Source organism: Hippoglossus stenolepis, chromosome 11 (assembly GCF_022539355.2).
Source record: "Hippoglossus stenolepis isolate QCI-W04-F060 chromosome 11, HSTE1.2, whole genome shotgun sequence".
In the NCBI taxonomy this organism is placed as follows: domain Eukaryota; kingdom Metazoa; phylum Chordata; class Actinopteri; order Pleuronectiformes; family Pleuronectidae; genus Hippoglossus; species Hippoglossus stenolepis.
This window is the reverse complement of record NC_061493.1, coordinates 9,469,408-9,482,394: the sequence shown is the minus strand read 5'-3', so window position 1 is coordinate 9,482,394 and position 12,987 is coordinate 9,469,408. Positions and strand designations below refer to the sequence as shown.

General features: G+C 41.1%; 2 protein-coding genes across 4 annotated transcripts in view; one reads left to right on the top strand and one right to left on the bottom strand.

Moving 5' to 3' along the window:
- Positions 1 to 5,723, bottom strand: part of rpap2 (RNA polymerase II associated protein 2) — a 23,848-nt gene extending 18,125 nt beyond the window's left edge. Inside the window, exons 1-10 of one of the 2 annotated variants that reach the window (XM_035169201.2) lie at positions 5,602 to 5,723; positions 5,388 to 5,433; positions 5,108 to 5,222; positions 4,409 to 4,507; positions 4,257 to 4,322; positions 4,071 to 4,159; positions 3,759 to 3,794; positions 2,498 to 3,599; positions 1,940 to 2,046; positions 1,284 to 1,364 (exon numbers count right to left, since the gene is read on the bottom strand). In XM_035169201.2, the coding sequence (XP_035025092.1) occupies positions 1,284 to 1,364; positions 1,940 to 2,046; positions 2,498 to 3,599; positions 3,759 to 3,794; positions 4,071 to 4,159; positions 4,257 to 4,322; positions 4,409 to 4,507; positions 5,108 to 5,222; positions 5,388 to 5,433; positions 5,602 to 5,647 (1,787 nt within the window). In that variant the 5' untranslated portion in view covers positions 5,648 to 5,723. The remainder of the gene's footprint in view (positions 1 to 1,283; positions 1,365 to 1,939; positions 2,047 to 2,497; positions 3,600 to 3,758; positions 3,795 to 4,070; positions 4,160 to 4,256; positions 4,323 to 4,408; positions 4,508 to 5,107; positions 5,223 to 5,387; positions 5,434 to 5,601) is intronic. The other variant, XR_007034683.1, reaches the window with a different exon arrangement.
- Positions 5,679 to 12,987, top strand: glmna (glomulin, FKBP associated protein a). 2 transcript variants are annotated; one of them, XM_035169205.1, is made up of 19 exons: positions 5,679 to 5,743; positions 6,091 to 6,172; positions 7,134 to 7,259; positions 7,348 to 7,461; positions 7,677 to 7,785; positions 7,877 to 8,162; positions 8,298 to 8,397; positions 8,516 to 8,697; positions 8,821 to 8,874; positions 9,427 to 9,457; positions 10,009 to 10,098; positions 10,199 to 10,240; positions 10,368 to 10,441; positions 10,537 to 10,621; positions 10,739 to 10,848; positions 11,203 to 11,266; positions 12,043 to 12,175; positions 12,468 to 12,538; positions 12,623 to 12,987. In XM_035169205.1, the coding sequence occupies exons 2-19, from the start codon at positions 6,134 to 6,136 to the stop codon at positions 12,710 to 12,712; spliced, it is 1,800 nt and encodes a 599-aa protein (XP_035025096.1). In that variant the 5' UTR covers positions 5,679 to 5,743; positions 6,091 to 6,133; the 3' UTR covers positions 12,713 to 12,987. The 2 variants fall into 2 exon arrangements, with proteins under 2 accessions (XP_035025096.1, XP_035025095.1); XM_035169204.1 differs by having other exon boundaries at positions 5,698 to 5,783.

Here is a 12,987-nt window from a genome sequence, read left to right as displayed (position 1 = left end):
TATTACTGTAGAAATTTGGAAAAAAATAAAAAGGGAAGGTCAGCTTAATTTTAATTATGGCATCCATAACTTCCTCCTACGAAATATTAATTTAAAAAATAATCTGAAAAGACTAGAAAGAATTTTCACTTTATTCTTGTTTAGGATATCACGTTTAAGATTTGTGAGGCCAGCGTGACCTTGGCCTTTGGCTACCAAAATCAATTGAGTTAGGCATTCTTGAGGTATCACGTTCACAGGAATGGGACGGACGTACGGACAACCTGAAAACATTGTGCCTCTGGCCACAGAAGCATGAGAAGGCTCACAACAAATTGATGACTCCTTTTGTTGTCGTTGTTCATTCAGACCTGTAGGGGGCACCGGAGTTCTTCAAGTCTTCCCACAGTGCTGAGGAATTTTAAGAGCCCATTTTAGGCTTATTGCCTTTCAGTAAAGTTTAGTCTGCTGCAACGTGAAATCATTGTTCTTGATGGGCCTGATACGCCTTGTTTGTATTATTTAGTTTTTCAACAAAGTTTCACCACCTAACTGGTTCACCCACATACAGTGTTTACCATGATGCAGAGATTAAACAGATAATAATGTTACACAAGAAATGCAAGACAGCCACAAGATAAAAATTTAACCCAGTAAAACATCCTCCTCGTGTCTTGATGCAAAGGGGAAGGTTCATCCTAACTTTTAATATCCCATTCCGGTACTGCAGGAACAGTGCCATTGCTACCTATGGCTGTGTTTAGAGTTACAAGTAACCACGATGACACATGTGCATGAGTTAGCTGACCAATCAGAGCAGTCGGGGCTGTTTGTGAGGTGGGTAGAGAGTTAAAATGGAGCTTTTCAGATAGAGCGTGACGATGTGCCTTGCAGTGTACAGTTTAAGACAAATAATCATTTAAAAAATACATCATATAAATATATTCTGGTAGACAACTAAATGAAAATTATGAACCTGTAAAGATGCACTTTAAATTAAATTGATACTTTAATATCTCACATGTCACAGCAGTGAAACAGTAAGCAGAACAGCCTGCAGACAGACCATCCCACAGAAATCAGGCGTAGCTACAAGTTCTTTGATTTGTAATGGAGCTGATGTGAACCATGATGATCTGTCTTCTGCAGATGTTGAAAATTACAGTTAAAAAGCAAAGTATAGTAAGTAAGAAAAACCTATAGGACTAAAAACAAATGTGTGTAAGGACAGTTAATGTGTTTCCTAGTTCTGGTAGACTGGCAGGGAACAGGGTGTACTGGAGTCTGTGGTTCGCTGTACTGACCTGAACGTCTTGACCAGGTTGTTCAGGTCAGCAGAGACGTCACTCATGGTGAGATGCAGCGGACCCACAATGTTTCTGAGACTGCACAACACACACACACACACACACACACACACACACACACACACACACACACACACACACACACACACACACACACACACACACACACACACACACACACACACACACACACACACACACACACACACACACACACGAAGGACAAAGAGAAAAAAACAACATAAAAAAATGCGATTTTAGTGTGAATGTGATTTCAAGTTCCTTTGTCCGCTGTTCATTAACTAAATGCACTGTCCAGTAACTGATGGGGCCTCTGAATGTGAAGACACTTTCCAAAGTGCTAAACACTTCACTCATATATGTTAACAAGTGCATAACTTTATAAATATATTGTGACATGTTTGAACCTGGTATCTCCTAATGGACAGAGATATGAATTACCAGTCAAGATAGAAATATGACCAAAATTAATGATGGTTCAAAGCTGAGAAAGCACATCAATACACTGCCATGGATTTTGGGATGAATATAGGTGTCCGCAAAATAAAAGCACATAAAACATATGGAAAGAAATGCAGTAAATGCACATAGCCGAAAGAAACACAAGAGAAAAGAAACACAAAGATACACACCAATTGGTGAGCTTCTCCACTGCGATTTGTTTCTGGATGAGGTGCTGAGCTTGAGAGTCAACAAGTGGCAGAGCTGGGTCTGTTGTGTCCTGGTCCTGGACTGTCACCTGGTGGAAGAAAACAACATGTTAAGACTCAGTCCGGGGTCATTTCTTGTCAAATTGCCTCACGTCTGGTCCACACGTCACAGATTTTAGTGAAATTTAATGAAACATGATTCCACCGTGTTGTATATTTCTTTGAAGACACTATCCAGTGAGCTGAGAACCCATCAGCAAAGTACACATTGTGAGGAGTTAGTAATGGGCTGCCACTTCCGATAAGTAATGATGTCTCAACAAAAACATAGAAACCAAAGACCAAAACATGAAACTCTAAAATCTGACCAATTTTAAAACTGCTATAATCACTTATAATGCAGTTATTTTATATATTGGGGATAACAGATCAACTGTTTACTCATTATGTTTTCAATATAGTGCCTCCATGAGACCAGAGTCTTACAAAAAGGACCACCATTCACAACCCTCCTCTCGTTCCTCTTTTTCTTCCACTAACCTTGTTGTCATTTGGCGCCTCTATCCCCTCAGGCCACATCCCTTTATAAAACTCCTTTACTCTGAGCTCCAGCTGCTGGCTCTCCTCCCTCAGGTTCTTATAGTATAGAGCTGCTGCTGCATCAGCCACTTCAACAACCTCTACAGGAATCTCATCCTCAATGTCATCTTCATCCAGCTCCTCCTCTCCGTCATCCTTCTCACTTTTTAGATCAGCGAAAGGAGAGCCTTTTGAATGGTCAGCACCGTACAGGAATTTCAAGGTCTCGTCCGTGCTCCATTCCTTCAAGGTTCTTCTCAAACACTCGAGGAGATTCAGCCGGGCGGAGTCGGGTTTGGGTGCAGCCGTGTGGTTCTTGAGTAGATCTCGTAACCCCGCTGCCCCTTTCTTACTCATACCCACCTGGGTGATGCCGAGTCCTCGCTGGGGGGGCAATGTTGTGCTGTGGCTGGTTAGTGTTGAAGAGGAGAGGGGTTTGTTTCCTGCCGGGGGTTGAGAGTCAGTAAGTGGAGGAGAGATGAGCAGTGTTACAGGTTCTGCCTGTGCAGGTGTTGAGTCCACACACAGGGAAACAGTGTGAGTGACTCCTTCAGACAAACTGCACAGATCAATCTTAGCTGTAACCTCTTCCACACTGGGTTCCTTTGGCGAGTCTTCTTCCTCTGCCGGGTCAGTATTTCTTGCATGCAGCTTTTCTGCATCAGTTCTATTCTCTGTTTTCAGTGCATGAGACTCTTTTCCTTGCTCATCTTCTTTAATTGTTCCCTTCTCTGCTTTCTGACTTTGAGGATGCTCGATCTCCTCCTTATCCCCCTCTCTGCTCTGTTTCTCTCTCCTCTCCATCTTCCCTCGTTTTCCTTCCTCATCTTCATCTGTGCGTTTAGGCAGGGCACCCCAGTGCACCCTGCGACCGTGCCGCTGCGACACAACGCTGGAGACAAAGTCCTGTTCTTGTTCCACGTCACTGGTGTCGCTGTGGGCACCTGCAGCACCACCTTGTTGGGAGCTGTCAGGCTGCCCGGGCTCAGCGGTCAGCAGATTCTCAACGTCCTCCTCTTGGAGACGCCTGTCTGACAGAATCACCACCTCTCCAGAGCTCCCACTGAACACACACGTCATAAAGTCTTAATAACACTTAGAAACATCTAAAAATTATATTTCTCATTAGTAGAATCAGATCTGCAACAAATCTCATATATATATATATTGGCATTTACAATACTCTTTACAATGGAATGTAAACACTGGAGCTGAAACATACCCATCTCCTTTCTTCAGCAGTTTAATTTCTTGATCGCTGTCAGGAATAAGGGAAATGAACACATGACCTTATTATACAGAAATTGATATATGATACGATAAATTAAGATCAAATTTATTGATCCAACGTCAAGGAAATTCACTTGTCACAGGAGTAGATAGTGCGAATAAGGTAGACACATTAACTTGTGAAGTTAAAATACAATAAAATTAGAGTAAATTAAAATACTATATTATAAAACCTATATCTATAGATGGAATATGTAACAATCAGTTCATAGTTGTGTTTTAGGGAAGAGACAAAGCAACGTACCTCTCATGCTGCCTGAGCCAAAGAGGAGTGTTTGATATTTGTAGTTCAAACTCCTTGGAGGCTTTGTAACAGAAGTTACTGCAATAACACTAAACACAAATAGAAAGGGGGAAAATAATTTCTTCAGCGAGATAGATATATATATATATATGTATATATATTTTACACACATATAGCAGCACTTACCTTGCGCTCTGTAATGTCGTACACTTTATTGGTCTTAGTACAAATTTTATACTGTTGAGTTGGGATCTAAGTGAACAGTAGAAAACAGATATTAAACACATGAAACACAATAAATCTATTAGGATTACAAAGACTAATTCAAAGGCTCTTACCTTGCCCAGTTTATTTGGACATATGGGATAACCACACAGTTTAGCAATCCCTCTCTCCTCGATAGCGTCTTTGTAATTAGCTGAAGTGATGAATTTGGCCTGTGAAGAAAGGAGACTTTGAAAAATGTCTGAACACAACAACTATGTCACTTTTAAAAGATGAACCTGATGAAGAGTGACAAACTGAAGATGAAGATAAAACTACAATGTGGAATTGGATTGGAGTTGGGAGGAAGTTAGAGCAGTTATCAGCTCACTGTTGTTTAATCTAGGGCTGGATGATGTGGCCAAAAACTATATCAAGATGAGAAAGTTCAAATAAGCATAATATTGACATATATTGGACATTACATTGGATATTATATTGCTTTTGACGAAAATTATATTACGATAATTACTGCTATTGATTTAGTGCCAACCCCAGTTTAATCGGTCATAACATGGCCGGTTTTCACTAACTAGCGCCTGATCAGTACAGGTATGAATAATAAACAACATGGGAAGCATATTTCAAATCACTGTCACTTGTTTCTTTGACTTTAATCCCAGAATGAGAGACATCACTCTGCAGGACTTAGAGACACTGAAGTCTGTCTCAGAGCTTGTGCCCCGTGTGGCAGGTGTATACGGGTTAGATGCGTGTTTGGATTAATCCTGGACCTCCTTCATAGAGAAGTACTGAACTCGGGTGAAACGTACACAGTCAACCAGGAAGTCTTCAGCCACACTGTCGTCAAGGAGACGCTCCACCACCTTCAGGGCTCTTTGCTCCAGATCCAGCCTCTGCCTCAGCTTCTCCGTCACTACCTCCCTCCTGACATCAACACACATCACGTTCATTGAAACAAATGTTAGTATTCCTTATTGGTTACTTTCATGACAGCCATCTCTAGGATATAGATTATTAATTGAACAGTGTACAACTATACTCCAATCTGAATGGATTGTGTATTAGACAGTAAAATAAAAGGTTCCTCACCTTCTTGCTTCTTCTTCAACAGTCATCGCTTTCTCGCGTTTCCCACCTGCCACACAGTGAAACGCTCACATGTTGAGGACAAGTCACTTTGTGTTTGAGCTACAACACGAACAGCTTTAGGACGATATTAAAACTTATTTAGCCTTAGCATGAATTATATGTTTATAAGGCTAAGTATGCTTGTAAAAAGAAGAACTGATGAGTGGAAACAGACCATTTTTGGAGGTTTTGTGAGCTTTCCTCCTCTGCTCCGTCTCCATGTTGTCTCTGTTCTTCAACTTTGACCCGTGACGTTTATTTCCCTCTACGGAAAGCGCGAAGGGACAACCCGGCCCTTAACACCGGTTAGCACTGGAGTGAGTTAGCGTTGTGGTTCGTCTGTGACATGCAGTGTCGGTGGGTGTCTGTTGTCACGTGAAACCTTATTATATGTGATGACAGTGTTTACTGTTAGCGACTGTGTTTGGCTCATCATGTTAGCGTGACTCAGCTTTGTTTCCATGCTAACAGCGAAGCTAATGGTCGTTAATTGAAACTAGCATTCTGTCATCTCCTCCTGTGTTTATACTGTAGAACAAACTCAGGCTCATCTGACCTGGATCCGAACTTCACTCACACGTCCACACAGATTACTGCTGATTCAGCCATTAGATAACGATCGGGTGTGTTTTGACTCTGACGTGTGGTTTGTGTGTTTGTTCAGGAGGATCGCTGTGTGAAGACAAACCCACCTGGAGACCGCAGGGATGGCTCTGGAGCAGCTCAGCGATGTGGTCCAGAGATGTGTGAGTGCACCACCCACTCATCCATCCACCCATCAGCACACATCCCTCCATCTGTCCAGGGTGCACTCCACACATGTCCCTCTGAATCAGTGGAGTCATTTCATTCAAGAGATAGAAGAGATCTGAATGCATTTGTACACCAAGCAATACCTGCTACATTCATTTAGGAATCCAATAGAAATAAGAATGTCCAAGAATGATCGAGACTAGAAAAGCGTGATGTAAATACACAACATTAAAAGTCCATTTACACACAAACACATACAAACCTCATGCAAAAGAACAGTGCCTCTGACACTGACCCCGCCCTTATGGATATTATGTGTTACATTAATGCACACGCCATTGACTACTTGCACATCTTTTGCACAACCTGTAACATTTTTTTTTTTATATACTTTTCATTTTATTGTAATGCTTTTTACTTATTTCTCTTGTACTTTATGTTCCCGTCTTCATTCTTCCTCATTGAACGACAGTACTCGCTTGTTAATTTGCGTTATCTTTCCCCATTTATCTTTTCACCAAAGCAAACTCTTTGTATATTGAAAAGCTACCTCTCTGTAAATCTGATTCATATTCTGAGATCAAAAGTTCATTCTTGACCTTGGAAACAGTAGTTGACTTAATAAAATGTCATTGCAGCTTTATACTCTTTATTTTTTCTCTCGTAGCTCCAGAACAGCTACTCAAGGTCCTAAATTAACCTTGAGGTCTTAATTGATATTTCACTGACTGCTGCAGTTTATTTCATCATAGAAGGAGTTATATTTATAAAATATCAGAAAATAGTGACAAATGTTTCTGTTGCATCAACAGTCCAGAACCTTTAAGGTATTTTAATATGCAATGATATAAACCAGCTAGGACCAGTAAATATTTGGCTTTTCTCTTAAAAAGTGACCGTGGATAATCGATTTGGAATTTTTTCATTGCTAATATATTTTTTCTTTTTTCACAGCAAGCACTCCCTGATGATAGCTACACCACTGAGGACCATAACGTCTTTACTGTTGCTGGGCGAACCTGCATCGAGGAGGGAAACACTGCACAGGTCCTCAGCATTGTCCTGGACGAACAGAATCAGGTACGTTGCTCAGAGATAAACATTTCAGCACCAGTGCTTGTTTATAAATGTGTAGCTCTACATTACTCTTTTTCCCTTGTTTCTGTAGGAGATAGTGAGATGTATGGGCTGGAATCTGCTGCCTCCCCTGGTTCAAGTATTCCTGAATAAAGACGACCGGAACCTTCCTCAATGCCTCGCCATTTTTAACCACCTGCTGGAGGTCTGCTTATCTCTAAAACACAGACAAAACAATGAGTGTGTAGATGTGTTATGGTCAGATATTGTAGAAAGTAAGATATCCATGTTTTTGATAGTAGCAGATTTACGTGCTAAATAAAGGCTTTGAAAACGTTGACAAACAGCGATGAAAAATATGCAAAATATGAGCCCTGTAATGTCTTGAGTGTTGAGTTTACATTCTCTTTGATTTAACAGACTTGCAGACCCAAGGAGCTACTGATTGGTCTATTGGAGCTGCTGGAGCAGGACGATCCTGTCACCATTGCAGAAAGTCTCCATCTGCTGCTGACCCCTCTACAGAAAGGTAGGAAACACTTCAATATACATGCGATCAAACGTCAGCTCGTACGGAATCAATTTCATGGATCCACCGCCTCCACCTCCCTTCTTCTTAGTGCTGCTGTGCCTGGGCGACCGTAAGGCCTCGTCCCTGGGCATGACCCTGTCCTCTGTGCTGGACCAGGTGGCCAAACTGCCTATACCTCACACCAAGGAGCAGGAGGAGGATGACGTCTTCTCGCTTTGCCGCTGCTGCACCGACCTGACAGCCTTTGTCAGACCCTTTGTCCTCGAGGCCAAACAAAACCTGATGAACGACGAGCTGAGCGAGAGCACGAACAAGCTGACGATCGGGCAAGACACCGATAAAGAAGACGAGCTGCGCACAGAGCTTCTGAAGTTGTGAGGGAGAAATTTGAAATGTTTCACACATTCAGACTTTCAAAGAAAATACATTATCTCAAAATACATTATAAGAAGGTGCATAAATATCATAATGGTGTCCAGGTTAAATAAATGTGTTTTTCTGCTCTGCAGCTGCATGAAGAGTCTGAGTCACCCGTTGTTGGAGGCACAACTCAAGGATCCTGACACTCTGCCCGTGTCTCCTCTCAGGAGTTTTGCCTCAGAGATTATGGTATAAAACATCACATGAACCGAAAACATATTTACTATAATACTCTGGAAAGAGTTGACGTCGTTCTGTCACTTCAGTGTAAATGGTGCGACGGGTCACGTGTGTGTGTTTTGTGCAGAACACCCTCAGTGCTATCGGCGAGCCCCTATCCAGCCTCGTGTACCAGCCTCTGCTGAGGAGGAAACAGGTTCTGGGTTTTCTGGAGGAGGAGGTGCGTTATCCTAAAGAGTCTTTGGCGAGCCTCACTCACCTGGTGTTCGTCCATCACCTGGCTGCAGATACGTTCCCCTGTGTCTTCAGGTAAGTTGGTGAATGTATTAGTTTCTTCAGACTTGGCTGACAAGTCGGGCTGGACAACACAGATGAAAGTTCACACTGTGTGAGTGGATGGATTGTTTCCTAACTCCCTCTGTGTCTCTCCAGTCCCGTGTTCTCTCTTCGGTGCAACATGGAACACATCTGCCTCCTCTTGTCCAGGTGAATATAATTTATATTATGACATATTATAACATTATATCTGTACAATGCCATAATTTAGCAAAAACTGGTCACAGGAATAAAGTTAGACAAAGAATTTCTCTCAAATTTAGTTTCCTTTACACGTTGAAATGTCCTTAGAAACACCATTATGTGACAGATGACAAAAATGTAACTACGACTCACAACCATATCAAATCTCAGATTTTAAATATAACATTTACAATATATCTACATATGTATAATACAGACTATGACTGCTATACTAAGTTACTACATTTATACGTGTTTGAAGTGCGAGATTTGTTTCCTGGAGATTGACACAGTATAATCTGTTTTGATGACATTGATTATTAAGTGTCTGTGTATGTGATTCTGTTTAGTTTTTTTATGTGTATTATTATTTGTATGTTTTTTTTCTTAACCATAAATCTGCCAGGGACTGCGGATGAAAACTAGCCTGCATCGCTAAATCTAACTTAAGTACACATGTTATTTAAGTCCCTTCTAAATAAATAGACATGAACATTTTTTATGTTTTTTTTGTGTCAGAACTGAGGAGACCAGGATTCAGAAAGGACTGGTGAGTCAACCTGAAACACTGAATCAAAGATGAGGGTTGTTGTTTTTTGTTTTCAGTGGTGCGACATTTCTCGAACTCTCTGTGGTTTCCAAGTTTTAGGAAAGTAACATTATCACCATTTGCACATAGAGTACATGTATTGAGATCAGATGCATCCGGATCTGCACCGTTCATAGATATTAGCACTCTACGCATGCCTGTTTTTTCATAAAGATGTCTTGCAATGTTGAACATGAAAAAATGTCATGGATCTGCCCCCTTAATCAAATCCGCCCCAAAAGTTAATGATTTCTTGGTTCTTACCCGACCTTCACCAGGTTTCAAGAAAATGGGCTGGGTAGCTTTTGTAGCATCGGTGAGAATCAATGGATAGAAAAGAAGTGGATAGAGAATGTGTTGTTCCTTGACCTTTACCACTGAGGGTGGAAACAGAATGAAGGCCACGTTTTATCTGTATCAAAAGACTCCGTCCTCTGTACAGTGAGTAGGTGGACGTCAGTCATCAGTGTTGGAAGTGTGAGTTTGAATCAAGTGTGTTTCCTGTCACGCAGGAGCTGTATGAGAAGACTCTGGTGCGGGTAGAGGACAGCAGCCTGTCTGCTGATCTGCTGGAGATCAAATCCTTCCTCACAGTCCCTCAGGTGAACACAGTCGTCCACTCACATCACTCATTCAAACCTCAGCTTCTGCTCTGATGCGATTAGTATTGTGTGCGTTATTAACTTCAGTTTTCATTTTCAGAACTTGTTGAAGGTTATGACAATATGTCCAAGGAACGATTTGGTAAGTCTTAACATTTGTAACTGCAGATATTGGTTTTAACAGTGACCATTTTTTTCTACTTGTGTATTAAATGTAGTTTAAGCCCTCTTTGAAAATCGATATATTCATTTTTCCTTCTTGTCGACAGAGAACTAAAGGTCTTAAGGTGTTACAGCTGAGCATTGATAAATTTGACACTGAAGCCAAGTATAATTTCTTCCAGTAAGTGTCCACCTTTCCTCCTTTGAACTCATCAGTGAAGTCTCTCTCTGTTCCACCCCTCGATATAAAGACTTTAACCGGTAATGTTTTCTCAGGTACATGCTGAAGACCAGTAAACACTCAGGACTCGAAGGCTACATCATCAAAAACATCAAGAACCAGATAGACTTTGCCCTGCAGGTGAGTTCAGCCACTTTAGATGTGATGGTGTCTGATAGATTGGTTTTGTGCAGTAACTCTGAGCTAAACGTCAGTGTGGTCAGTCCCGGTGACGTGTGTCTTTGTCTCTGTCCTCAGCCGGGAAACAGTAACACCTGGTTTCAGGGGGATCACCTGCTCCCTCTGCTGCGTAAGGTCCTCATTCTCCCAGACGGACCAGAGACCGACCTCCTGCAGTACCTGGACAGGTCAGCACACACACACACACACTCTAACACTCCTCATCTGTTTTATAAACTGCACAGGTGGATGGAGCCTGTCCCAGCATGCACTGGGCAAGAGGCAGGTGAAATAATAAGCGTTTGCTGCGAGTTAGTGTGTTTCTCTCTACTGCAAGAAAGTAAAAATGGAAGATAATGTTATTTGATTAATTGAATCACTGAAATGTGAACTGTACTATGTTTAATGAGATAGACACAACTCTAACGTTTCCATAATGCTCATGTTTTGAAGGATGTTGCTTCAGAATGAAACAGCAGAGGATTCAGTTTTGGTTCTCGTATTAACTTTCTTGCTCGTCTTATTCTCGTTGTTCTCTTCAGAGTCATGGAGTCTCTGAACCTGCTGCGTTACCTGGTCATCAGAGATAAAGTGACTGAGAACCAGGTGAGAACACGTACAAGAGAGTGGATCTGTTTCACACCTGAGTCACAGATAGGGCTGATGGTTGATTTGCAGGATCTTATGGTCATGGATGGATATCTGAATTAATCTGCTGGGCACAGAAACAGGGATCAGAACCTCTGTATGATAACAGTTCTTTTTGAAATGACTATAAAGAAATGGAAAACTAGCACAATGAAAAAACGAATTACGCAAAATTATCAAAAAGCGACACAAAATCAGTTAAACTAGACAGAAAACTACAACAAAACACAAAATTATTAAAAGGAGACTAAAACAAGTTTTTAAAAAAAATAGACAAAAAATGAGGATACACACAATATGACTCCAATGTATATTTTTTACTCTTTTTATTAATGAATGTGGACAGATGTGTGTGTGTATTATGTATGTATGAATAAATAGATTTTTAGGTGATGCACAGCAAATTCTGTTGTACTATTTCATGCAATGACTATTTCAGGCAATAAATCCTTCTGATTCTGATCTGCAAAAACACCACAGATGCAAAACAAAATGGAAATAGATTTAAATGGACAGAAAAAAGAGATGCAAATCAACCAAGCATCAAAACAAAAATAGATGCACACAAAGGGATGCAAAGAGAAAAGTATAACTGGACACTGAACAACCAAAAAGAGATTTTTTCAGCCTTTCACATTTATTCACTAACATAATTGTGATTCCAAGTGTGTATCAGCACCAGGTCGATGGCGTTTTACATGAACTACTCTCATGATGATCTTGTGTTGTTGCAGACGGGGATCTGGACAGAACTGTATAAAATCGAGGACACGTTCCTGAAGCCTCTGCGTGTTGGTGTGAACATGTCGAGAGCTCACTATGAGAGGGAGCTGCACACCACGGACACCAAGAAGAGCAGGGCCAAAGGTCAGACCAGCGTTTCCTCATTCATACTGATGATAATGTCTTTATCAGATCCACCTTTCTCAAACTACTCCTCAGCTTTTTCTTAAAAACTACGCACAAGCATGAGGACAGAAAATATTACTGCCTCATATTTCATGGTCTTAAAGGTGGCTTTTTTCCCCACATGCTCTGTGTGATCACATATTCTGCCCTAAAACAAAATAACCTTGGTCATTGTTTTTCAATCCACCTGTACGAAATACACATCCATCATAAATGAGAAATAATGTTCTTCTCATCACGTTTTCCACAGAAGAGTCGAAGCTCTCTGTGAGTGTTGGTGACGAGAAGCTGCCAAACATGACGTCAGAGTCCCAGATTCAGGTCAGCAACGGTTTCATATATATCACATATATAAATAGCATTTGATTGTGTTTGTACAGTTCTAATGTTACTGTGTCCTCTCAGGCTCTGCACTCGGCGCTGCACACGTTTGACATGATCGAGAGCGTGTTGGTGCGGATAGAGGAACTCGTCGATCCGAGGGAAAATCTGTAGCGGCCAGGTTCAACCGCTACAACATCGTCAACCTGTCAATTCTCCTGTTGATTTACTTTGTTTAAATTAAATGGATGAATTATTTGAAAGTGTTAAACCATCCAAATGTTTCAAGTTGTCAGCAGGTCTGCTGGGTATTTGGAAATGTAACAGTAAAGTGTTTCAAACTCTGTTTCTAAAACAAACCAAACAGACAGGAAGGTTTTATTCCGTCTGTTATGTATTCAAACTTTTGTATTCATGCAAAAAGGTTAAATAAACTTCTGTACGCTTTA